We start from the raw sequence: 27,500 nt of genomic DNA on the forward strand, positions 1-27,500 counted from the left end.
ATTATAAACACTACTGAAAAATAAATAAATAAATAAACAGTAGCAACAAAGTTGCTCCTGTTTTTCGTTATTTCTTATTTGTATTTTAATGTTGTTTGCGTTAGGTATTCAGGTTCGTTTCCTTTATGAAGGTCATAGAAACCTAGATAGCTTTCAATTCCCTTTGGTGGTACTTCATCCTAAACAATTTCCTATTCACCTTGTCATATATTTTTCTTTTTCATTTTGCACCATATAAAATGTACGAACTTAACGTAGTTAGATTTCCACATCTAACATTGTCACATTCCATATTTTATGAAGGTGATCAGCAAGAGATTCAGCCTCGTTACTATTATTCTGATATGTGTATCCACCTTATAACATCATAAATCGTTTTGTTCTGGAGAAATATTTATTTTATTCATTTTGATTTCGCCAAATGGAAAACCAACAGAGAAATACAGTAGTCCCCGGTTTTCGCGGAGGTTATGTTCCTAGACCACCTGCGAATATTGGGCGTGGTCCATAAAAATGCCTATAAATATCAAAATATGACGTTATATATATATATATATATATATATATATATATATATATATATATATATATATATATATATGTGTGTGTGTGTGTGTGTGTGTAATATTTAATAATAATTTGATGAAAATAATGAAGGTAATGACTGCACAGCAAAGAAAATTTAAAGCTCTACGGGTGTTTTAGTGGATGTCGTATCTTCGTGCAAGGCTCTCTTGGTGTGCTTGAGGAACATTGTGATGGGAAGTTGCTGTCGTTGTTTCTTCATGATGGTGAGGAGAATTTTATATGTCTGCATGGCAGCATCGATGGCATTTTTCAATTGGAGAGGCTAAACCGTATAGGGATCCTATGCTTCTGCCTTCTCTTTCAATTCCTTTCCTGTCCTTAAAAGATCGGACAGCCGTTTGATTGCCAGGCCCACCACATTCTCCTCTTCCTCTGGATCTGGCACTTCCCCCTCCTCTTCGCTGGCAAGCTTTGTTAACTCCAACAAATCTTCGTCTGTCAGGGTTTGCCTGATGTCATCAAAACTTTCGCCACCAAGTAAGTACCTTTATCAGTTTCACCACATTGTTGACAGCCTTGTGCTGAATATCTTCAGGTGAGAATCCTTCGTAGTCCTGGACACACTCTGGCCACATTTTCTTCCAGCATGCAATGAGGGTTTCTTTTTACATGTCTGTAAGAGCAGTGTGGATGACTGCCAGGCACATTTCAATCATGAAGTAACGCCAGTTCAAATCCATTGTGTCCACAAGGTGTTGGAGAGTTCCAAGTGTAAAGTGCCTTGAAGGCACGGATCATGTCTTGATCCATAGGCTGAATGAGGGAAGTTGTGTTGGCAGGGAAGAACTCGACTTGGACTCCCTCGTGATTCAAATCCAAAGAGTGACCATCAACATTATCCATAACAAGCAACACCTTGAATTCCATACATACATTTTGGAGGTATTCTTTGGCTTGAGGGATGAAGCATTGATGGAACCAATTCAAAGTTAGACTTTTGATAATCCAGGCCTTGGGGTTGTGCATCCAGTGGTCAGGCAGCAAGTTTTTATTCCTATTTTTGAAGACCCTCCGGTTCACAGACTTGTAGATAAATCCTGGTTTCATCATGAAGCCAGCAGCATTGCCGCACATAATTAGTGTCACTCAGTTTTTCTTAAATCCTGGGGCTCTGGCTTCATTCTTCATGATGTACATTCTGGAAGGCATCTTCTTCCAGAACAAGCCAGTCCACATTGAAAACCTGTTTCTGCTTTTATCCCTTGTCCATGATGATCTGCCTGAAGGCCTCAAGATACTTCTTGGTGGCCTCTTTGTCAGCTGATGCTGTCTCTCCATGCAGGGAAACACTTTATTTTAAACTGTTTCTGGAAACAGTCAAACCATTCCTTTCTGGCTTGAAAATCTTCAGGCTCCGGTGCTGTCAATGGTCTTGGTTGTGGTTTTTCGGTGCTTTCTGCTCCGTCTCCTTTGTCAAACTGCTGGTATAATTTCAGTGCTTTCTCACGAATGATGTTACAGTTCAAGGGGATATTTTTCTCCTTGCAGTCACTGATCTACAATGCCAAGACAGATTCCATCCTGACGAAGTGTTTATTTCTCACTATCGTTATCTTTTTGGCACTTTCACAGAAACTTACTGTCACGATAGTTCTGATCACCACCGCATTCTTCTTTATGTAGCGTATGGTGCTTTCATTGACAGCATAATAACGACCTACTGCAGCATAACTTTTACCTTCCTGGAACATATCCAGCAGCTGCACGTTCTCATGGAGCATCATAACCTTTTTCTGGCACTTAGGTTCACTGCCAGAAGCATTAGAAGGTGTAGGGCATTTGGGCAGCATCGTAGGGCTTCAATAACACGCTGCAAAAAACACAGCACTTAACAAAAAAACCTACAAAATCTTCCTTTCATCTAATATGCACATACCACTAATAGGAAATTGAGCAGAGATTAAAAATAATCATAGTTTTGAAAAATTTAGTTTGTATTACCACTAGATACAGTAACCTATATTATATAATATTAATAAGAGAGAGGAACCAGCAAATAACCTAATTTCAATGTGGCTATATTAGCTCACGACCTTAAAAATTATCTTGTTGAAATAAACAGTGTGTATGATCAACTGTAGCGATGATTTTTTAAAAAGCGCCAGTATAAAATTGAAGTTCAGTCTCGTGTTGTATATATCTTAGATCTGTCATCACTAGCCCAAGTAATACTGGTGCAATATACTGTATATGTGTGTGTGTGTATATAAATATATATTTACTTTCACTACAATGAGAGGTTGTTGTTGCTGAGAGACAAATACAGGGAGAGAGGTGTATATGTGTGAAATACAGATTGATGTCACTATACTAATTAGCAAGCTTTGATCGAAGGCAGGAATAAGAGATACAAGATACAGAGTACTTGTATCGAAAACAATCAAGCAATGTGATGCACGGCTATTCTAATCAGATGGAGCTTCAACTGTGAAGAGGCGTCCAGTAAGCTGGCAAATACGGTATGTTGTTATTAATAATTTAGCCTTAAAAAGTGTGAAAATATATATACTGCCACAAAAAAAAAAGCCATAAAAAATCGCGGACGATATTTATGCTTCTGTGAATATGCAGTGGTTTCCGGGAATGCCAAACCGCAAATAAGCAGAGGTACACTGTAACGAAAATAGTGCTTTAGCATGAGAACATCAAGGACAGCGATACAAATGTTTCAAGTAGAAATATATCATGAAATTTCAATCCATAACAGACAAAGGATGCAAAAGGTCTGAACACATTTAAGTCATATACAAAAGAAAGCATGTGTTGCAGAACAGAAGGGAGATATGCATAGCAATATCAATAATGAACATAGAGAAGTTCTCTGAAGTAGAAGAGAAATCAGTAGAATACATGAGATACTGGCTTCAAATTTTGGCACAAGGCAAGCAATTTTGGGGAGGGAATAAATTGATTACATCGACCCCAATACTCAACTAGTACTTATTTTATTGAACCTGAAAGAATGAAAGCATAGTTGACTTGGCAGAATTTGAACTCAAAACCTAAAGATGGACGAAATGCTGCTAAGCATTTTGCCTGGTGTGTTAATGATTCTGCCAGCTCACTGCGTTACGCTACATAGAGAAAGAAGGGAGGGAAATTTTGAAAAATATGAAAATCAGGCTGCTAACAAGAATAATAAATTTGAATGATGAAGAAAGAGAAGATTATATTGAGAACTTTAAAGACAGAAAACAAGAGGAAAGAAAAATTATTGTTTTTAGAAAATAGAACAAAAGTAATGAAGAAGTAAAAAATTACCTTTGCAGAAAATATGAATGAGGCCTAAAAAAGGCAATGACAACTTCTAACTTCAGCTAATGACATGGTTCAAAAACCTAACCCTTTAGCATTTAAACCAGCCATATCCAATCTAAGTATGCTACCTGTTTTTTGCTCTAACCAACAAGATCCTGCCTATCACACCTATCCTTCAATGCCATTCTAAAAATATACAATCACATTATCAAAATTTCAAACCTATGAGATATTGCATGATTAAAAACAATGTGAATGAAAAGTATTATTTCCCATAGTCAAACATGTTTTTCGTGGAAGACTTCATATTGCCTGTTGATGATGATGCTTGCTTACAACAATCATGTGATTTTGAGACAAGGGTACACACACACACATATATATGTACCAAATTCACTCACAATGCTTTTGTTGGTCTGAGGTTATAGTAGAAGACATCTACCCAAGGTGCTACCCAGTGGGTTTGAACTTAGAACCACATGGTTGGGAAGCAACCATCTTGGTTACACAGCCACAGAGGAAAAGCAGAAAATCAGCAGCCAGAGAAAACATGCAACCCAACAACAAAGGTACCCATGCACTGCAGATCCAGATACAAGGTTAAGTAATCCTACAAACAACAAGATGAAAGCAATATCTGAGAAGATAGCAAATGTTATATCTCTTTTACCAATTGGATCTCATGGTTTATCCATTATTATTTCTAAATGGAGAATGTTGGTGGATTGGCTCAGTCATTAGACTACCAGACATATTTAGGCATCTACCAAAATGCTTAAACAGTTTCCTACTGCATATCATATACACTTAACCAGATGAATAAAGATTCCAGATGAATCAAGAGAGAGAGAAGAACAGCAAACTGCTGGCTGAGCTCAGCACTGTGATACACACTTAACTATTGTTTTATATAAAATGAGTGTAGTATTAACACCCACCACTTAATATATATTGTGAAATTCCTGAATATTGTGTGTTCAATTCAAGATAGTTGTCTCCAGGATGTATTCAGTGAATCCACAATGTGTTGAAAAATCCCATCTTAGAATACAGACTTGAGGACAGTACAGATAAAGGAGCTTCCAACACTTAATGAAGCCTGCATCAAACTGAAACCTCTTGATGAAGATACATAGTTACACAAACACCTCTATAGATGTGGCTATGTTTTGAATTCTGAAATGGCTCTTAAATGTCTTCACTATGCTCTGCTTCTTCAGTTATCTTGTGAATGCACTGGAACTTTGGTGTGAACACAAGCATTATATGATTGAAGCCCTTATACCATAAAATGATGTCAGTATAGAAATACAGGTTTCCATTTGCTAAATTCAGAACACTCAGCTTTCCTGAAGGAGTGTCATCAAGTCACCTTTCAATGGATCCACCCAACTTTGATTTACTAAACTGAGAATAAGATATGGTAAACACTAATGAACATTATTCTTTCAGCTGAGAGAGGAGAACAAGAGGTGAGTAAATTCTTTTATTTAGCTGCACCAGATGGATTAGGGAAATGTATTTTTCACTATGTTGTACACCCATCTCATTGCAAACAGTATTAGCTACATTTATGAGGAGATGCTGAAAAGTTCCTGGCTTTAAGGGTATTGCAAAAAGCATGGTTGGAGGCTCAACTTTCCAAGTTCTTTTATAGGGCTTAGATAAACTGAAGGACCACTGCAATAAGTGTGTGAATCTGAGAGAGGAATATGTTGAATAAGATCATAATCTGATCCTCCTGTATTTTCTTTTATGCAAAGAAGGAACTTTTGGGCACCCTGTTGTACACCTGCTAAAACCAGCATTGCCACAACATCTTATTTGGTGGAAAAAATCTTCACAACATCTTTCAATTGCTAATTTCATGGACAGGAAAAAGTTTGTAGCGTTGAGCCAAAATCTGAACATGCTAATAACCATAACAGTAAAAGTGTTAATCATTCATGAAGCATCAATAACACCATGCTATGTTCCCAATTCAATTGATAAGTGCTTGTGAGACATAATGAAAAGTGAGAGTGTTCAGTGTTAAAGTTATCTGTATGGGGAAGCTGGAGAATGATTTCAGGCAAGTTCTCTGTATTCACCATAATTTTCATCTGCTTACAATTAAATAGTTTCAGCAAACAGTCTAATTTGTAACATTATTTTCAACAAATCAAACATGAGTATGAACAAACACTTTTCTAAATGATTTCTTTGTCAACCATTTCAAAACTCTAAATGATGTTGCTACTGATACTAAGTGATATTCTTGCTGTATATTGTTGTTGCTGTTATTATGGGCTACTGAAATTTTTGACAGATGCATACTAGAGGAAATGGTACAATGAGTTATTTTATCTCATAAAAATGTCAGTTGTCTTATAATAAACAAAGTTCTAAACAGACTTCTAGCATAATTTGAGACATATCCAAACACAAATTCAGTTTCTTGCAATAATGAAGAAGCCCAGCCTATCTGATTGCATTTATGAATTTCTTTACCCTCCCTACCCCCATCTGGCATGCCATCCAGTCATCTGATCTGAAGACTTGTTACTATTGTGATGCTATTGCACGATCTCCCTTTCTCTCTCAGCCAAGTACTGTGTAATGGAACATGAAGATACAACAAATACATGAATATAGTATGGAAATATCATTGATCAGTGGTTCACATTGAGGGTCTAGAGTGCTCATATCCCAGAATTATGTTGAACTTCAGTTATGCTATATTGGATCTAACATCCACTACAACTTTCTTGCTCCATAACAATTAATAAAGTTCAGGGTCAAACTGTTTTGATAATGTGGTCATGTACTTCCCCACAGCCAACTCTATGTTGGTTTAGGCTCTGTAAGGTAGCAGAGTAAAGGTGATGATGTGCTACAGGTGTAATGAGCAAAGTAAGAGTTAGAGTAAACTAGGAAGATTATTTTTTATTTCTTTCAGCCATTGGATTGTGGCTATGCTGAGGCATCACTTCGACATGTTTAGTTGAACAAATTGACTTGAGTATTTATTTTCTAAACCTGGTATTTATTCTATCAGTCACTTTTGCCAGACTGCTAAGTTGAGAGCAGGGCATAAACAAACCAACACCTGTTGTTAGGTAGTGGTGGGGGACAAACATAAAAAACACACACTTAGATAGATATATATATATATATATATATATATATATATATATATATACTTTATTTAAAAGCAGCAGAAATATAACAAAAGACTTACTCGGAGTTTCATGTTCCCGTTCATCGGACAGCTGTCCGATGAACAGGAACGTGAAATTCCGAGTAACAGTCTTTTGTTATATTTCTGCTGCTTTTAAATAAAGCAAATTACTCTACCTCTGGTATTTGAGTACTCTTTTTTCCACCTTGTTGCACATTTACATGCTTACTCCGGTATATATATATGTAGAAATGATGTTGCAACTCATTTTTACACACAACAGGTTTCTATCAGTTTCTGTCTACCAAATCCACTCACAAGGCTTTGGTTGGCCCAGAGCTATAGTAGAATACACTTGCTCAGGGTGATCCACAGTGGGACTAAATCCAAGACCACATGGTTGGGAAGCAAGCATCTTAACCACACAGCCTCACCTAATGTTAGTCTGTCTTGAGAAATCATCAGTATTTAATATAGTTTATGACTGTTTGGACAGCTGTATACCAAAATGCATTAGAATTCTATACCAAAATGTTGAATCCATATACATTATACATTTTATATAATATTAGTAAAACTACACAAGTACTGTGTTACTTAACCTTGTTAATCTCATCATAAGATTAAAATATTTGTTATTCAAACATTGCTGTTGAGTAAAATTTTCAATGACTACTTAAATATATAGATTAGGTCAATATTTTCAAGCTTGGTATGCCAAATTATAGGAGAAACTTAAATGAAGGAATTAATTTTTCTTAAGAACACAATTTTTAGCTTCATTTTTGTATCCGATTTGCAAGATTCTTTATGTGAATTCATGTGTTGAAAGAAATTTTGGGAGTCATTATGCCAATATAATTAATACACACCAGTTCAGTTCCACTCATTTATTAAATATCCAATTGTTTTGTTTTTGTTTCTCAAAGTTCTTTCATTGTTTCTTGCAACCTTTTTGATAACGGACTAAGTCAATTGTCATTGAAAAGGTTGCAAGAAGTAATGAAAGAGTTTTGACAAACAAAAACAAAACAATTGGATATTTAATAAATGAGTGGAATTGAACCAGTGTGTGTGTGTTAATTATATTGGCATAATGACTCTCCCTAGACACAACTATTTTTAGCATTAGATGGAAACTGTTTAAGCCTATACAAAATTAATCAAAATTCTTTTTAATTTCATTTTATTTCAAATATCAAAAGTGTGGGAAAATTAGCTAACATTCAAATTAAAAATAAAACGTGAATTGTAATATGTTAATATAATACTGCATGCATGTATCCTTAGATTAATATATATTTAAAAATATATTTATGTAGAATTTATAGTAAAGTTGAATATGACATGTATCCTGTGGAATTCCCACAGCCTAAATCAGTCTTTATTATTATGATACATTCATGCATGTATTATTCTTAGATGATTCAAATTCGGTGTATGCGACCAGAAATTGTTACCAGAGAACGTCCTCATCCAGAAACACCCAAATTTCTGAATGAATACAGTGTAGATGGTCCACCAAAAGGCAAAATTTATGATAAGAAACCATTCCGGATGGAACTAAAAGCTGACGAGTGGTATTTTTATTGTACTTGTGGGCACAGCAAGCAGCAGGTGAGTTCTTTTCTTAACCATTTAGAATAAACAAAGAAAATGATATTTATTTCAGTTCCATTTTATATGTAGTAACAGTAGCAGTGGTGTTAGTGGTAGTAATACTAAGTCTAAGTCGTCCCCCTTTGGTCATGAATGACCATGGGATTGCACCTACACAGTTCCCATTTGTGGCACAAGTCTAGGCAAGGTTGTTTGTGGAAGACCATCAGTCGCCCATGCACACCAGCCTCCCCTCTCCACGCCACTGATGTCCAAGAGAAAGGGAAAGGCCGATACAACTGTAGAAATGATGTTGCAACTCATTTTTACAGCTGAGTGAACTGGAGCAATGTGAAATAAAGTGTTTTACTCAAGAACATAACACACAGCCCAGTCAAGGAATCAGACTCACAACTTCATGATTGCAAGCCCAACATTCTAACCACTGAGCCATGTGCCTTCACTATAGGCAGTAATACTTCTGAGATAATTACTGTATTTGGTGGCATATAAGACACACTTCTTTCCCCCTCCAAAAAAGGGCTCAAAAAGTCACCTCAGGCCTGTTGGGTCCGTATTACATGTTTAATGCCCTTAAAACTTCTTTTCTTCTCCTGAATTTGGAGTGCATCTTTTATGCTATCAAGTACAGTACTGAAGCAAGGTGCAAGCATGGCTGTGTAGATACAGAATTTGCTTTGTAACCTCATGGTTTTTACTGAGTGCTTATTTTTGGTCCCACGTAAAATGTGCTTAATACATTCTGTAATGTGGTTGGCATTAGGAAGTGCATACAACCATAGAAACCATGCCAAAACAGGCTATAAAACCTGCTGCAGACCCTGGACTTGCTAGTTTCTATCAAGCCATCCAGCCCATGCCAGTATGGAAAACAGACGTTAAATGTTGATGATGAATAGAAACAGAAGTTTGTTGGATATATTTGTGTGTTTGTGTGAATTTTAACATTTCACTACTTATTTCTTTATTGCCCACAAGGGGCTAAACATAGAGTGGACAAACAAAGGGATTAAGTCGATTACATCGACCCCAGTGCGAAACTGGTACTTAATTTATCGACCCCGAAAGGATGAAAGGTAAAGTCAACCTTGGCGGAATTTGAACTCAGAACGTAACGGCAGACAAAATACCGCTGAGCAAAATGATGTGATGTAGTGTTTATATTCTTTTTTCAAAGACCAGTGGAATACAAAAATCCTTTATTTGAGAACAGGTAAAGCTTGGTTATAAAAACAGCTACCTCAACCCATGCAAGCCAAGAAAAGCTGATGTAAATTTTAAAAAATGAACAGAACATCATTTTCTAATGGAAAGTTTGATCAAGACACTTTTCTTCCTTTCAGTCATCATCATCATTGTTTTTATGTCTACTTTGCCATGATTGCATGGGTCAGAACTCATTGAAGCAGGTTTTCTATGGTCAGATGCAGTTCATCACAAACCCTCACCTGTTTCTTTGCAAAGTATTACTTCCCCATGGCAGGACATGTTTTTCACAGAAGATTGGAAATGAAAGATAGCACTTGTATGATGGTGATACTCGTTTACAACTAATATGAAATGTCAAGACAAGAGGACACACACCCGTACATATACATATTTTTATATGTAAAAAGCACCCAGTACACTCTGTAAAGTGGTTGGCATCAGGAAGGGCATCCAGCTGTAGAAACTATGCCGAAACAAATAATTGGAGCCTAGTGCAGCTCTCCAGCTGGGGGTCTCCTGTCAAACCATCCAACCCATTCTAGCATGGAAAACAGACATTAAATGATGACGATAATGATTTATACATACATACACATACACACACACTGGGCTTCTATTAGTTTCATCATCATCATCATTCTTTAATGTCTGTTTTCCATGCTGGCATGAGTTGGATGGTTTGTCCAGAGCTGGCAAGCCTGAGAGCAGCACCAAGTTCCCATCTGATTTGGCTTGGTTTCTATGGTTGGATGCCCTTCCTAACGCTAACCACTTTATAGTGTGTGCTGGGTGCTTTGAACATGGCACCACCAAATCCATTCACAACACTTTAATTGGCCTCAACCTATAGTAGTAATCAGTGAGACTGAATCTGAAACCATGTGGTTTGAGTTAAAGGTAATCATCATCATTAAGCACAGCATTTATAATGAACACTTCTGAACCAACAAAGAAACTTTATATAGTTGCTCACTTGAACTGTTAGAAATGGTAGCCCAATTGGCCTGGTATTGATGTATGAGACCAACAATATTATGCACCAGACTTGAAAGAGGAGATCAACCAAGCTAAAAACAACTGATAGTAAGAAACATTCCAAGAGTCTTTTGAAAGGGGTGAAGGGTGGGAAACATTAGTAATAACCAGGAACAGTTTATGGACACAGAAACTTCTTACTAAACGTCTCCAACTGAGATGGTACTAAAAGTAAAACATCACTGCAGAAAGATCTGTAAGGACACAAAATACACCAAGTCAAGTCCTGTGATAGAAAAGTGGGTTACAGATGCAGTGTACAGCAGTAGTCCCTGATGGAATACAGGGGTATTCCAGACAGGTATACCACTGTTTCTCAGTACATGTGTCACATTCAGCCCTCAGGAAAGCCTCAGCTCATACTACCCTAGAGAACCAAGCCCACTCAGCAAGTGAATGAATCAAATGATCCAATATAAATGATACCAAGGAATGGCAACAATCAGATTAAGACCCCGACAAAATATTAAAAGCCACACTTGCAAGAAGTGTTGAGCAAAAGTAAATGCTCTTACATCAAATCTGACCAGAGATTGCTTCAAAACTAAGGATAAACAGATCAAAAAAATTTCTATGCAACATAGCAGAAGAGAAAGAAAAATTCATCATCTGTGGGAAGAAATAAGATCTTCAACAAACAATGCTAAAGAGTTCCTGCAGAGGAACATCTACACTGGATTAGAAGAGCTGAAAGCACTCTGAAATTGAGAAAGTAGAGGGAGCACAAAAAGGTCCAGTTTTCCAAAGACCTTTTTAGGTTCACCAGAACACTCCTGGATGAAACCAAATCCAGAAGATTGACCATCAACAGTCTGTTTTGCAAGACACAGCACTTACCCAAGGAAGATAGCAGTGATAGTAGTTAAGGTACTCATGCCACTTGCTGACACTCGAGACTAAGAGAAACAGTAGAAAGTCCACTCAACGGTAAACAATACCATCAGTCAAGTTCATGAGGGAAGGAAAAAGCTTTTGAGCACAGCAAAAAGAACAAGCAGTTTACTACAAAAGGCCCTATTACTAGATACGAAAGTAAACCTGGAGAAAGGCTGCATCTCCCTGCAGGTCATCCATACCTTTGGTCATAGAACCTCCTTTGATCTTCAATTAAAGATTAAACAGTGATAATATATGCCTATGTAATGTGTAACATATGGTGAAAGCATGGCTGTGTGGCATAGAAGTTTGCTTTATAAGCACGAAGTTTGAAGCGCTCAGTGATTATTGGGTACCATCAGATGGCATCAGTTCTTCTTGATTGTATTCTATCTACAAAATTTCATTCACAAGAGGTAATAGTAGTAGTAGAAGACACTTGCTCATGGTGCTGCACAATGGATCAAACCCAGAACCATATGCTTACAAAGCAATCATCATCATCATCATCATCATCATTATTATTATTATATATCCGCTTTCTATGCTGGCATGGGTTGGATGGATCACTGGTTTGAATAGCACATATTCAGGGATGCTGATCATCTAGATGAGTTGGAGGACACATTTCATACCACTATGTGGTATCTTGGACAAGTGTCTTCTTTAACTCTGGGTCAACCAAAGCCTTGTGAGTGAATTTGGATGAAAACTGAAAAGAAGTCTGTAGTGTGTGTGTTTTTATTTTGTCTTGACATGGCACAATGATTGTAAGTAGGCTTCACTTTTATACTTGTGACATTGTTTGCAATCTCCTGTAAAATCATGTCTAGACTAGGAAAAAATATTACCTTACTAGGAAACAGGTGAGGATTGGCTTTGAGAAGTGCACCTGACCATAGGAATACTGTCTCAAGGAATCTCGTCTGATCCGTGCAAGCATGGAAAAGTAGGCCTTAAAATGATATTAAACATCCATGAGTTAATATTTAGTCTAACATTCTACTTTTTGTGCACGTGCTAATCTTCTAAATTTTTCTTAATGTTTAAAACTAAATATTTTTGTAGCTTCATTAGTTATACACTTTTGTTATATGTATTCTTTATGTTTGTTTATTTTCGTATTCACAGCCATTTTGTGATGGGGCACACAAAGCACTTCAAGGTACATCATTTAAGAAAGGAAATTTGAAAAAATATGTTCCACTTCGTTTCAAAGTTGAAACAACCAAAGAATATTGGTTATGTAACTGCAAACAAACTGACAACCGACCTTTCTGTGATGGAACTCACAGACGTGAAGATATACAAGCAGCTATTAGATAGACTATATATGTTAATTACGATCATTAAGAGGAGAAAACATTTTATCTCCTGTAATATATTAAAGAGTCATTGTTAGTGACATCCATCAGTTGGTTATAAAACTCTCTTGACTGCTTGATAAAACCAGCAGTGGAGTCTGACTATTCAACTGGCCACACACGTATTTAAGAGTTGAATTTAATATTGGAAACTAATAAATTATTTTACAGTGTTGCTGCTATTTTTAACTCTATTTGGTACCAAATTACATGAGACCTTCCTGGTAGTAATAATATCAACTACCTGTTTTAAGGTGATCCAAATTAAAGACCTTACTTTAAAATTTTATTGTTAGTTTGTTTTAAATATCAGCTTAATAATAACAATTATTTTACTAAATTCTTCATTTTCGAAAATTGAAACATTTGCAATGTATTTCAACAGGTATATGATAACAAAAAGGTTAACTCATGGCAGCACCATTGTAAAATTTACTCCTATTCTGTGATACCTATTTTCAGAGAGTTAGCCTGCGTCATTTGAGAGTTAGGTCTCTTGACCACAGTTAGAATCAGATGCTGGTCACAGGAAATAGGCAGCTAGCTTCTCAGCCAGTTGTCAAAATACTCTAATCAACTCGACCGTATTACAAAAATAAATAATTTGAATTACATTTGTTTAATATCGTTTTCGTTGTTTTCTTCATAATTATTTTCGAAAAAAATGTTCTTTTGTTGTATAACGCTAAATTATAATTCAGACAAAATCTAAAAGATATGATTACAAGTTCTTATCGAAAATATAGCCCAAACACCTTCAAATGATCGAAATGTACTTCATAAAATATGTTAGAGAAAGTACGTCATCAAGAGTAATGTCCCTTGAAGCAACCAAGTTATGCAATTGTTCGTATTGTTTATAAACAATACTCAAACCTCGTTTCATCATTCTTAAAAATTCCTTTTGAATTGATAAAATAACTTTGAGTGAGAAACTGAAGTTGATTTAATGAACCATACTTGCACTTTTCTCTGTTTTGTTTTTCTGGTTTTAGATTAACTTCTCTGTTAATATGAACAAGATGCTTTGTTGTTGTTGTAATTGATTTTACAGCTGGATACCCTTGCTAGTTTTCATGACTCAACCATGAGGTATGAATGGAATCTTTTTTTTTTATTATTTTGTCAGACAACTGGCAGAGTTACAGTTCTTGTCATGTTTACATTTTTATCCATATGGTTAGTAATTCAACAACATAGCCCAACAGCTGTCGAAGCTATGTATGTATTCTCCAAAAATATTACCCTTGTACTTAATAGTAAAATATTCAATTTATAGAAATTGCACTTTAATTTAGGTTTTGGAAAAATTTTGCTTTCTCATCTGCAATCTGTAGTAATACATTTCATGCTACACTGCACAATGGACAGTTTCAGTGGAATATCAGTTTTCTGTGAGAAGAGATTAATAGTCTCTCTTTCAACCTTTCTACATTTTTGTGAAAAGGATGTTCTGAACTATCTCACAGCTCAGTTTGGCCAATTTCAAAAGAAAGAGAAATCAACTCCAGTACTTAACTGGTACCTTTTTTTTTTAATCAACCTTCTCCTACAAAGGATGAAAGGCAAAGATCTTGTCAGTATTTGAAATCACAATGCAGTGAACTGAAACAAACACGGCCAAGTTTTCTCTCTGGTTCTCATGACAACTATAGCAATTTACCATCTTTCAAAGTGATTATTTTACAAAATTTAAATTAATGAGCTTCACTCCTTAGCTAATTCTCATTATGTCTGTCATCTATCAATGTCTCAGGCCTTCGTCAGTCAGGATTAACCATGTATATGCACATGTCTCAGAAAGTGTTTTCGTGTGAAACGAGTAGTTTCCTATACATGCAAGTTTCCACTCTCCATGCTACCAGTGACATCCAAGGGAAAGGCCAATACAACTTGGCACTAGTGTTGTTGCAGGAATTATCATCAGAACATATATGGCCAATACAGCTACCTCAAAGCATCACATCAAACATTCCACAATTCTGCTAATCCGCTGCTCTGGATTGGTACCTTTTTTATAAATCCTGAAAGATGAAAGGCACAGTTGACCTTGGCAGGATTATAACTCAGAGTAGAAAGTTCAAACAAATACCATAAGGCATTCTATCTAACACTTAAATGACTTTGCCAAGTCACTGCCTTTAATTTATCAATGACCTCCTTTTTGTTGCAATTTATACTAAATAATATACAATAGTTTGGATGGCGCAAGTGATAGGATGAACAATTGTTAAAAGATGAGGAAACTGGTGAAATCTTTTCTAAGTGTATCAAACTTTGATTTTTAAAGAAAGCAGACTTATTCTATGATTCTTTTTTGAGGTATGAGGAGATCCATTTCTGAGAGAGAAGGATAAGTCTGAAAAATAAAACAGAGGGAATGAAGTACAGAGAGGTGAATGTATGAATTCAGTGTAGATTATAGTTTACATTAAATTATAAAGTTCAAAGGTAGTCTTGTAGTTGTTAAGTGTTGTATACATTAGTTTGTATGTGGTGGCATTTTTGGGGGATGTCAGTATTTGTGTATCGGTTGTGCTGTCCTAGATGAGAGAGTAGTGTCCTTGTATACAGTTTGTTTTGTAGCAACTGTTTAGAGGTGAAACATTTTTGGCTCTGAAGAGGAAATAATTTTCTATAGATTTCTGTAGTCAAGGTATGTAGTGTCACCATGAGGATTAATTGGAAATATTGAGACCTAGAATTTGTAGAGATGGATGTTTTTTTTATTTCTGTTTTACTTGTGAGTAGAGAAGGATATGGTATTATAAATATATTAATTTTGAAATGTGGAGTATCAGTGATTTAGTGCTGATGAGCAAAAATACATTTTCAGGCTCCTAATTCTAGGTGTTAAAGTTGCATATGGAAAAGTGTTGGGTGTTGTCTTCAGCATTTGAGTGTTTGTGCATAATTGAGTGAGAGTTGAGTGCAAGTGGGTCATCAACACAGGGAAGGAAGTGAATCACAAAGTTTACCTGACATTTGTATTCTTCAGAGTTGATAGGATTGGATGGACAATACGTTACCGTATTGACCAAGCATAAATCTTTCACCAAATACATAATGCCAATCCCTCTTTTCTTGGATTTTGTGGCACTTCAGCTCAGTTGACTGGTCTATATTATTTCTCGCAGCATAGGCATTTCACTCTCAACCATTAGAAACAACTAGGTAGGTGACTGAAACCATCCTCTTAGACATGCCCCTTCCATATCCTTAAAAACAACAAAACTCACAGCCCAAGTGGTTTGTTCATAGATGTGTTGCAACAGCTCAGGGGCAAAACATAACTTCCAATACTTAGAAAATACCCTCTTTATTGAACAGTTCTTGCCCAGCAACACAACTTCTGCAAGATCATCATATGAACTTCTTCAAAAAACAACTACTATGCACCACACTGCCCTCAGGTTGTCCTGCCTCCTAAACTGCAGCCAATCTTTTTTGTTTCCCTGCCTAAAGGATCTCAACCAGCTTTGAACAATCCTTCTTCCCTCCATTTCTCAATGGTGGTGATTTTGTGAGTAGTGCTCTCAAGAGAAGACATCAACATTATCTGCTCATATTGCATATTCCAAATATTGGGTCATCCCATAAATAATGTAGTTTTTTATACTTCTTTTATTTTTCAAAATTGAGATAAACAAAGTTCTGTTTTAATCTAAAACATACTCTCCTTCATTTTCTACAATGCTTTTCCATCTATCTGGTAGACTTGCAAGGCCCCTCTTCCAAAATTCACTTGTCCATGATGAAAAATACTCCTCCAGTACTGCTCTGACCTCATCTACAGGATTCATATTTTTTCCATCCAAATGATTTTGAAGACTGCAGAATAAATGATAATCAGGGCAATGTCCAGCGAATATGGTGGGTGGGGCATTGTTTCCCAATGAAACTGCTCCAGCCTTTGGAATGTCATCATTGTTGTATGTGGCTAAGCATTATCCTGATGGAAGAACACCTTTTGTCTTGAAACCAAAGATGGTCGTTTTTCTTCTAGCACTGACTTAAGCCACTGAAGCTGCTTGCAGTAGATCTCCTTTGTTATTGTTTGGTTTGGGTTTAGAAAATACTTTTAATAGTTATTTGAATATGAAAAAAGGCAAATCAATATTATTGCCTTCATTGTTACAATAACAAAATGAGAAAAATACCCTTCTTTTCATCAAGTGAAATCAGAAACTAATGAACTGCAGTAAAAGCAATTTTTTTTCTTGATGGTTTTTCTCAAAAGGAAGAAACTGTGTTTAGAGCAGCCTTAGTGGCATTGTAGACCTCCTAGCTAATCAATGCACTGGGCCCTATAGTATCTATATATTGACATCAAGTCACAACATACATAGGTCAGAATTGGGCCCCTGGGCAACTACCCAACATGCCCATGCCTTAAAGTGGCCCTGACTGTGTCCATGTTCTTTGTAGATCCACCAAGACTGGTCAGATTGATGTAGCTGATATTCAGCTAAACAGCTGGAAGGAAATTCCAAGAAGGTGACATTCTAAGGAGAGAAAAATAGATAATGTTAGTGTGGGGTTTAGGAGGAAATACAGAGAATTGATCGCAAGAGGAAGAAAAGTAAAAATGTAGACTAGAGTTTGGAGTGTATTAGTGAATGAGTCTTTTCCAATTAGCTGGATGGCTTTCTTTTTCATTTGCTAGATGTAGCTTAACAACTACAAGTCAATGTCTACAGGAATATATATATATATGAAAGGAATAACATAGTGTCAAGATTATGAGGGAAGAGAAGTAGGTTTAGTTGTTAGAGTGAGGCTTGAGAGAAAATACAGAGAATAGATTACAAGAGAGAGAAAGGTAGGAATATAGACTAGAGTTTGGAGTGTATAGGTGAGTGGGTCTTTTCCAATTAGCCAGGTACTTTGTGGGTGATATAGGTAGGATGTTTGTATGTGTAGCAATTAAACATTAACTCACATTTGGAAGCAATATGCCACTCATTTGATTGACCCAAGTCTCATTTGAGCTTTATAAACAGTTAGTCACCATCAAGAGCTGAAGTATTTCCTAACACATAAGAGGAAAGAAAGTCTTTGGGATGTTATTGATGTAAGATGGCTAAGAGAGACCCTCAGTGATTGTGATACTTAACGTGTGTTTAGTGACTTCGTTGTGGCGGGGGGTGTATTATTGTGCTATCCAAACAATGAAATGTCAGAAGGATGTGGCTTGACATTCATTCAGTACAAAAACTCCCAATTTTTGGAATGCTACAGATACTATTTTCACAAGTTATCAAAAGCAGGTAGAGAATCTCTCATCATCCCCCAACTCCATTTCCAAACAACAACAGATATTGTATATGTTTTAAGGAACAAAACAGAAAACGTTTACTGCTGACATGTTGCTATGAACCAGCAGTTGAGATCGGAAATGTGTCTTGTAAGATTTCTAGAAACTGCCATGACATAATGTGATTTAGAAATATAACAGGGAAGACGGTTATGAAGAGAAGTCTGTTTCATTGTTATTGATTTTACTAAAAAAGATGATTGGTTCATAAAACATTTATGTACTTGCTTTATGGGATTGAAAAAAACCTTCATATATATATATATATCTGTGTGGTTGTACATGACAAGGATGACCTTTTGAACTATAAATACAGTCTATGTAAAAGGCTTCCACACAGTTTGCATCAACCCAATTTCATTCACAAAGTCTGGGTCATAATTACAAAATAAAGTCCTTAGCCATCTCTGTATCCACACAGAAGTACAAATACACATGTATCAAAATCTATATACCATGTATATCATTGGCGATTTTTTTCTTCCTCCATCTTCCCTTCTTTGGACTTTCCTATATTTCCGACAAAGAGCTTCGCTCAAAACATCAAATTCTCTTTCTTTCTTTTCCTGAGCATCCAGTAACAATATCTGTATCACGTCCTCGCATTGTTGCTTTTTTGTCGTTTTTCTTGTCTGAACTCACTATGTACATAGTTACCTGGATTTTTTAATACATTAGACAATGTATTGATTTGATGCATAGTGTGGGGAAGGTAAGTAGCTAATTGAATCAACTCAGTACATTATTAGTACTTATTTTAACAATGTAGACCATAGAAGAATAAAGCTAAAGAAAGGAGTAAAAACTTCCAACTGTCTGCTGAAACTAGTGATTGTTTTAATTAAAAACATTTTTGATTTGGGAAGAAAAGTTGAGTAAAAAGCCAAAGAAGGCTTGAATTTAGAATATAATTTAATACATTTGAGATATTTTATTTAGTACTTTTCAAATTCAGCCAATCAATGATCTCCATGAGCCAGTATCTTCCAAACAGGATATTGATACATATAAGAAATATAATTTTAACGATCATATTGATGTATTAAACAAAAGATACTATGAAATATCTTAACAGAAAACATTTGACTGGTAAGCTGTTAGTTGAGCAGTTACAATGTACATCACAGGAAAAAAGCAGGAAAGAAATGCATGACTGTGATACAAAGTTTGCTTCCCAATCAGGTGGTTTTGGGTTCAGTCTCACTGCGTGGCACCTTAGGCAAGTGCTTTCTACTATGGCCTTGGGCCAACCAAAGCCTTATGAGTGGATTTGGTAGACAGAAACTGAAATAAGCTTGTCATATATATATATATATAAGTGTGTGTCTTTGTGTTTGTTTGTTCCCCCCCACACACACACCATCACTCAACGACCAGTGTTGGTGTGTTTACATCCCTGTAACTTAACAGTTCAACAAAAGCAGATAATACAGTAAGTACCAGGCTTTAAAAAATAAGCACTGGGGTCAATTCATTTGATTAAAATTTTTTCAAGGCAGTGCCCCAGTATGGCCACAGTATATATGTATGTATGCATGTATCTGTGTGTATGTGCATGTCTGTGTCAGTGTTTGTCCATCCATCACTGCTTGACAACCAGTGTTTATGTCCACGTAACTTCGTGGCTCAGCAAAAGAGACCAATAGAATAAGTACTAGGCTTCAAAAAAAAGAACTCCTGGGGTGGATTTGTTCGACTAAACCCCTTCAAGGCGATGCTCCAGCATGGCTACAGTCAAATGACTGAAACAAGTAAAAGAATATATATATAGTTGTAATAATGAAGTCAAACTAAATACTGACATTTTGAAATCATTTTACTTTTTGGTTTGATTTCATTAATACAACTAATATAACTCAATGCCAGTACAAACTAACGAGTCTTGACTCCACTTATGTGAATACTTTAACAACTTGGAATAGTTTGTTATATTTGACTCAAGCCGAAAATGTTGGTACCATGCACCACTTCTTAACATAACTAATAAATAGGATATTTTGTGTGGAGTGGATAAAGAGTAAATATAAGAAGAACTGGTACATGATATATTTTAGGAAAGGAGCAGTTGTTCTAGAATTTATGAATTTCCAAGGGGTTTTAGAGGTACAAATAGAGTGAACATTTGTCAACTGAGAATCCAAACACAATAGTAATCTTAATACTTTTTAATAATGATTTCCTAGAAGAATGATTACTTGTACATATTTAATCAGTGCCCATACAGATTAAGAAGCAAGTCTGACCTGGTGACATTTGAACTTTGACTTTAGAATTTAGAACTGCATAGCTTTTATTCACATCCTGTCTTTATTTCATTTCTTTTTCTTTTTTTCTTCACTGTAATGTCTAGGATTGCCTTATCCATTGCTTACAACTTTTTATAAGATAATAGGGTATGATATGAGGCAGATTTAACTGCTATTTCTGGTCGTTTGAGTGATTACGTGAAGACTCTCATGGAGCCAGGGGAGTTACAGAGACTAGATACATAAGGTGTTGATGACCCTTTCTACCTAAAGAGTTAGGTAGAACATGTAAAAACAGAGCAAATCATTCTGAAGTAGGACAATATATTAAATGGAAACTGACAAGTAATTTGCTAGTTTGTAGTATCAAAGCCAAATCCTTTGCTAAAGGATAGGATAGAAGAGAATAGAACAGAAAATTATAGTCTAATAAATGTGGTTGTCTCTTGTAAATGAAAGGACAATGTGTAGCAATGAAAATTGTGAAAACACCTCTCAGAAATATTCAGATTAGACTGTGCACATCCTGACATGCTATTTAATAGTTGCTATTTTGAGAAATATTCAAGGCCAGTCTACAATGGGGAATTGAGATAAATGGATAACTGATTAATGTTTAATTTGATTTGCTGGTATAGAGTTAATAATAGATGGGGAGAATACATTCATTCATTCGTCATCATTGTCATTCAACTTCAGTAGTAGATGAGCACACTCATCCTGCACTTACTGCAGCTTTCATAAGTTTGTAACCATCTGTTGTCTCATAGTCAGATGATTAATATCAAAAGAATTTGAACACAGAACATAAAGAGCTGGAACAAGTACCCCAAAGCATCTCTGTCTAATGCTCTGACAATTTTGCCAGTCCACTGCCCTGGACTGATACTTATTTACTGATCCCCTTTCAGCTCAAATCAGAGAGTTGGAACAAATGATTTTCGTTTTTCTTTCTACTGTAGGCATAAGGACTGAAATTTTTTTTCAGTGGGAAGGTATAGTTGGTTACATCATCCCATGAGCCCAACTAGTACTATATTTCATCAACCCCAAAATATGTGGAATTTGAACTCAGACCATAAAGCTTGAAGAAATGCCTCTAAGCACATTAACAATTCTGTCAGCTTATTGTCTTAGCTGGCACAAATAATACAATGCATTTTAGCCAATGCTGTAATGATTGCTAATATGTTACTTTATTCTGAAGTTGGAAGGTAAATTCAGAGGGTACCAGTTATAGGGAAAAACTACATTAGTTATCATCATACCCATTGAATTTTGTTGGTTTCAGAGGTTGATAAAAATGTGTCCAGTTTATATGAGTAGCCAGTTAATCCAGTAATAGCCCTGACCTCTTCATTGAGAAACAAAGTTTCTGTCTTCAGCCCCAAACAAGTGAGATATTGAGTTAGTTAGTCTTCATCAATGTCAATGAGAAGTAGTTTCTTCATAGATACAGGGGTGGCATAGGTGTAGGTGTGGCTATGTGGTAAGAAGTTTGCTTCCGAATCACATGGTTCCCAGTTTAGTTCTGCTGCATGGTACCTTGGATGGCCAAGTATAGACCTTGTAAGTGGATTTGGTAGACAGAAACTGAAAGAAGCCTATTGTATATAAATCTATGTCATCATCATCTTCCTTTAATGTCTGTTTTCCATACTGGCATGGGTTGGACAGTTTGACTATATATATATATATCTGTGTGTGTGTGTGTGTATACACACCCACATATGCATGTGTGTGTGTGTGTGCATTAATGTCTCCTTGCTTTGACGTTGCATGATAGTTGTAGACAAGCCCAAATATTGGCTAAAATGTATAGATATATTCTGTACTTTGAAACATAGCAATGATAATGTACCACAACCACCACCACCACCATCATCATTTAATGTCCACAGGTTAGACAGTTTGATAAGATTGGATGGACCCAAGGACCACATCGTGCTCAAGGGTCTGCTTTGGCATTGTTTCCTAATATCACCTACTTTACAGCATGTACTGGATGCTTTTTCCATGCCCCTAGTACTAGTGAGGTCAATTAATCATGCATTATCTTGTACCTTTGAGATTTTGATGATGTAATTGTTTATTTTTACAATGATATTGTAGAATAGGAATGAAAGGCCAAATCTGGCCAGGTTAGACATATAGCATGTAGAATATTTGGGCCAGATATGGTCAGTTTAACTGCCAAAGAGTTATACACAGAACATTAAGAAGAAATGAAGAGTAATTTCACCTGCATTGGAGTAAAAATTGGTGTTTGTGATTGCAAGTAATTTTGTTAATGTACAGAAAGAAGAGTGTTGGAGACATAATCAAACTTTGTAGCATAGATTTGATGGGTTGTTATCCAATATTTTTCCATAGTATATTGATCATGGGTACTGATAAAGCTAGATCATTACAGTTGTACATCCAATTATTTCCATCAATTCCATTCATTTCAAACTTGTTGAATGGTAACTATAGCAAAATCACCAACATACATTATCTACATATTAGGAGTAGCCACCTATGTATGCTAATTGATCATTAGGTCAATCAGTGATCACTGGTAAAAAAGTCAGTAGGTTTTTTATATATATCATTATTATTATTATTATAATCAAGTAGGCATTTAGTGGAAATGTTGTTCAGAAATAGTAGATTCTAATGAAGAAAAAATATTGTAAATGTTATAAGTTGTGTGTGTGTGTGTGTGATTATCATTAATATCCTCATCATCGTTTAACGTTCGTTTGCCTTGCTAGCATGAGTTGGATGGTTTGACAGGATCCACTGAGTCACAAGACTGCACTGAACTTCAGTGTCAGCTTTAGTATGGTTTCTATAGTTGCGAGTGAGGTCGTTGCCAGTGCCACTGGACTGGCTCCTGTGCAGGTGGCACGTAAAATACACCATTTTGAGCGTGGCTGTTGCCAGTACCGCCTGACTGGCTTTCGTGCCGGTGGCACGTAAAAGCACCCACTACACTCTTGGAGTGGTTGGCGTTAGGAAGGGCATCCAGCTGTAGAAACTCTGCCAAATCAGGCGGGAGGCTGCTGTAGCCATCTGGTTCGCGAGTCCTCAGTCAAATCGCCCAACCCATGCTAGCATGGAAGGCAGACATTAAACGATGATGATGTCTTTTATGAAGTCAACCACTACAGTGCATATTGGTGCTTTTTTTAGTGATGCTGACAACCTATTTTTATCCTAGCAACTATACCTTCAGAACATCCTCCTCCTTTGCTAATTAGGTCACCTAGGTGACAGAAACTATCTACTACCTGCAGAGCATTCAAGAAAATCTAGTGTTTATTGCTCTTGTGCAGCTTCCACAAAGAAACACTACTTTTTCTGATAACCTTCCTGTGATTCCACTGTCCTTCTTGTGTGTCCATAGCACACATTGAGTATACCAAATGGAATTACTGGCAACACCTTTCCTACATATTGAGCAGGGCCATTTACTGTTGAGTTTAAAGTCCTGTTTGCTTTCCTGCTAACTAGAATTTTGTTAAATTAGCTTCAAAGTTTTGCTTACACACCTGAAATTTTTTTCTAATTCTACTATGAAGTTGTCAGTATATAATACATTCCAAGGGCAGCCAGTTTTAAATTCTTCTGTTATGGCCTGGATGGCAATGATGAATTGGAGGAGATTGAGAGTCAAACCTTCATGAACTCCTACCTGTACTCTAAATTCATTGCTGTACTCTTTTTGCTAACTCTCACCTTACTGACAGCACCCCTGTACATGTATTGTATAGATTTTACAAGCCATTCATCTATCCTTAGCCGGCTTGGCTGTGTGGTTAAGTTTGTTTCTCCACCTCATGTTTTCAGTCTTATTGTGTGGTATTTTGGGCAAATGTCTTCTACTATAACTTTGGATGTGGATTTGGTAGAGGGAAACTGAAAGAAACCTTATGCATGAATGTATGTGTGTGTATGCATGCATGTATGTATGCATGTATGAGTGTGTGTGTGTTTTATCTCCTCATTTTGATATCGCGTGATAGTTGTAAATGCATATCACTGTCTTACAAGCAGTGTCATTTGTTTCCAGTCATCTGCAGAAACATGTTTGGCCATGGGGAAATATTGTCTTGCTAGGAAATAATTGAGAGTTGGGGACAGGATGGCCATCAATCGGAGAAAATCTGCTTTGACAAATTTCATCTTCTGATCCATAGAAGCATGGAAAAGTGGATGTTAAAAAAGTTGTGTGATGATGATGATCATCATCATCATCGTTTAACGTCCGCTTTCCATGCTAGCATGGGTTGGACGATTTGACTGAGGACTGGTGAAACCGGATGGCAACACCAGGCTCCAATCTAAATTTGGCAGAGTTTCTACAGTTGGATGCCCTTCCTAACGCCAACCATATATATGTAAATAAAAACGAAGAACAAACACAAGAAAAAAACAACAATGCGAGGATGTGGTACATGCAAAGTATTAGCAGATGCTCAGGGAAGGAAAGAAAGATGGTTTTTACGTTCTGAGCAAAGATCTTCGTCAGAAACAGGAAACGGAGGTAAAAAATCGCCAATGATCCACATGTGGTATAAACGTATGTATTATATGTATGTGTTTTAATGGGTAGAGGAGCGTTTTTTTTTTTTTTAATCTATTTAATAGTTTATTGAACGATAAACTCTAAAGGGTGATACTTTTATGGGTATTCAGATAAATAATTTCTCCCATATTTTGAACTACTTTCATGTTTAACTGTCCTGCAAAGTTAGTGATTTTCAAACAAATAAATCAGAAATTCATTGTCCCTTAAAAGCAACATCGCAAGTTTTATTACATAAACATTCTTTATTATGTTTATGTACTACTCTAGAGAACAAATAGTAAAATAACAGCTTGAAAATAAACATTAGTATGTACCCATATGTATGTGTGTCAACTTCTTATGAGCACTTTGATCATTGTATATAACAACTCACAGAATAATTCCCAATAAAAATGTTTTTTAAAAAATTTTTAGATATAGGCTGTATGGTAAGAAGCTTGTTTCCCAGCCACATGGTTCTGGGATGAGTCCCCCTGTGTGGTACTTTGGGCAAGTGTCTTCTACTATAGCTTAGAGCTGACCAAAAAAACCTTGTAAGTCAATTTGGTAGGTGGAAACTGGCGGAAGCCCCACGTATATATAATCCACCTCTGATAATAGAGAACAGTCGTCATATTCCCTTCCATATTGGCTAACTCTGATGAGCGTAAAATTATATAATCGGATTATTACCTAACACACCATTATATTCTTTATGCAAAACCGATTGGTAAGATCAGCCATGATGGATATTTAATATTATACATTTCAGATAGCTTGCTTACCAACCACATGGTCCCGGGTTCAGTCCCACTGCGTGGCATCTTGGGCAAGTGTCTTCTACTATAGCCTCGGGCCGACCAAAGCCTTGTGAGTGGATTTGGTAGATGGAAACTGAAAGAAGCCTGTCGTATATATGTATATATATATATATGTATGTGTGCATGTGTTTGTGTGTCTGTGTTTGTCCCCCACAACATCGCTTGACAACCAATGCTGGTGTGTTTATGTCCCCGTAACTTAGCGGTTCGGCAAAAGAGAGCAATAGAATAAGTACTAGGCTTCTAAAGAATAAGTCCTGGGGTCGATTTGCTCAACTAAAGGCAGTGCTCCAGCATGGTCACAGTCAAAAGACTGAAACAAGTAAAAGAGTAAAAGAGTATATATATCGTTTCTCGGATAATCAGAGTGGTTGGCGTTAGGAAGGGCATCCAGCTGTAGAAACTCTGCCAAATCAGATTGGAGCCTGGTGTAGCCATCTGGATCACCAGTCCTCAGTCAAATCGTCCAATCCATGCTAGCATGGAAAGCGGACGTTAAACGATGATGAAGATGATATATATCGCTTCTCGGCCTTTTGGCTAAGATCAAAGTGTAGTATCTGTTCGTATCAGCTTAATATCTGATACGGTCCCTATTTGGGGCCATCAATATTAAACTGGTTTTTAGAACGAAGTGAAGTGTTAGGGGCTTGTTCCGCCTTTGCCATGGGTTGGCCTGGTATTGCAGTGTTTGCAGGATTCAGCCCATCTGTGGCACAGGAGTGGCTGTGTGGTAAGTAGCTTGCTTACCAACCACTTGGTTCTGGGTTCAGTCCCACTGTGTGGCACCTTGCGCAAGTGTCTTCTACCATAGCCTCAGGCCGATCAAAGCTTGTGAGTGGATTTGGTAGACGGAAACTGAAAGAAACCCATCATAACCACATGGTTCCGGGTTCAGTCCCACTGTGTGGCACCTTGGGCAAGTATCTTCTACTATAGCCTTGGGCCAATCAAAGCCTTGTGAGTGGATTTGGTAGACAGAAACTGAAAGAAGCCCGTCGTATATATGTATATATATATATATGTATGTGTGTCTGTGTTTGTCCCCCCACCATTGCTTGACAACCGATGCTTGTGTGTTTAAGTCCCCGTCACTTAGCGGTTCAGCAAAAAGAGGCCGATAGAATAAGTACTGGGCTTACAAAGAATAAGTCCTGGGGTCGATATGCTCGACTAAAGGCGGTGCTCCAACATGGGGATCTTTTTTAAAACGGGGGCCACATTTTTCATTAATGTTTTACGTAGTGTTTTTGGTACCGAAAGACTTTCAAACTTCGTATACTTATCTATTTTGTGTTATAGAACAGAAAAATATTTTTGTATTCGAATTTATTTCATGTAAAAAATTGTCTTATTTCGATAATTTCAACCAATCACTGACAAGTATTCAGTTGTTTATATTTACTCCTTTGGCTGATTAAGCCATAGCTTCGTTTTATTTGCTTTTTTCA

General features: G+C 36.5%; 1 protein-coding gene, 1 long non-coding RNA gene and 1 other non-coding gene across 5 annotated transcripts in view; 2 read left to right on the top strand and 1 right to left on the bottom strand.

Moving 5' to 3' along the window:
- The window catches only part of LOC106870371 (uncharacterized), a 17,717-nt gene extending 3,984 nt beyond the window's left edge, over positions 1-13,733 (top strand). For 2 of the 3 annotated variants that reach the window (XM_089352919.1, XM_014916408.3), the window contains exons 2-3: positions 8,429-8,623; positions 12,878-13,733. In XM_089352919.1, coding sequence (XP_089209045.1) covers positions 8,429-8,623; positions 12,878-13,072 — 390 coding nt within the window. In that variant the 3' untranslated portion in view covers positions 13,073-13,733. Of the gene's footprint in view, positions 1-633; positions 5,319-8,428; positions 8,624-12,877 lie in introns of those variants that run through there. The other variant, XM_052967727.2, reaches the window with a different exon arrangement.
- Positions 13,734-14,382: 649 nt separating this feature from the next.
- The window catches only part of LOC149137603 (uncharacterized), an 18,868-nt gene continuing 5,750 nt past the window's right edge, over positions 14,383-27,500 (bottom strand). Inside the window, exon 2 of the long non-coding RNA XR_016242020.1 lies at positions 14,383-15,469. This is a non-coding gene — a long non-coding RNA (uncharacterized LOC149137603). The remainder of the gene's footprint in view (positions 15,470-27,500) is intronic.
- LOC128250046 (U2 spliceosomal RNA) lies at positions 26,570-26,763 on the top strand. Its single transcript, XR_008266164.1, has one exon. It is a non-coding gene; the product is annotated as a U2 spliceosomal RNA (small nuclear RNA).

The sequence above is a fragment of the Octopus bimaculoides genome, chromosome 1, assembly GCF_046866305.1.
Source record: "Octopus bimaculoides isolate indiv1 chromosome 1, ASM4686630v1, whole genome shotgun sequence".
Taxonomy (NCBI): Eukaryota; Metazoa; Mollusca; class Cephalopoda; order Octopoda; family Octopodidae; genus Octopus; species Octopus bimaculoides.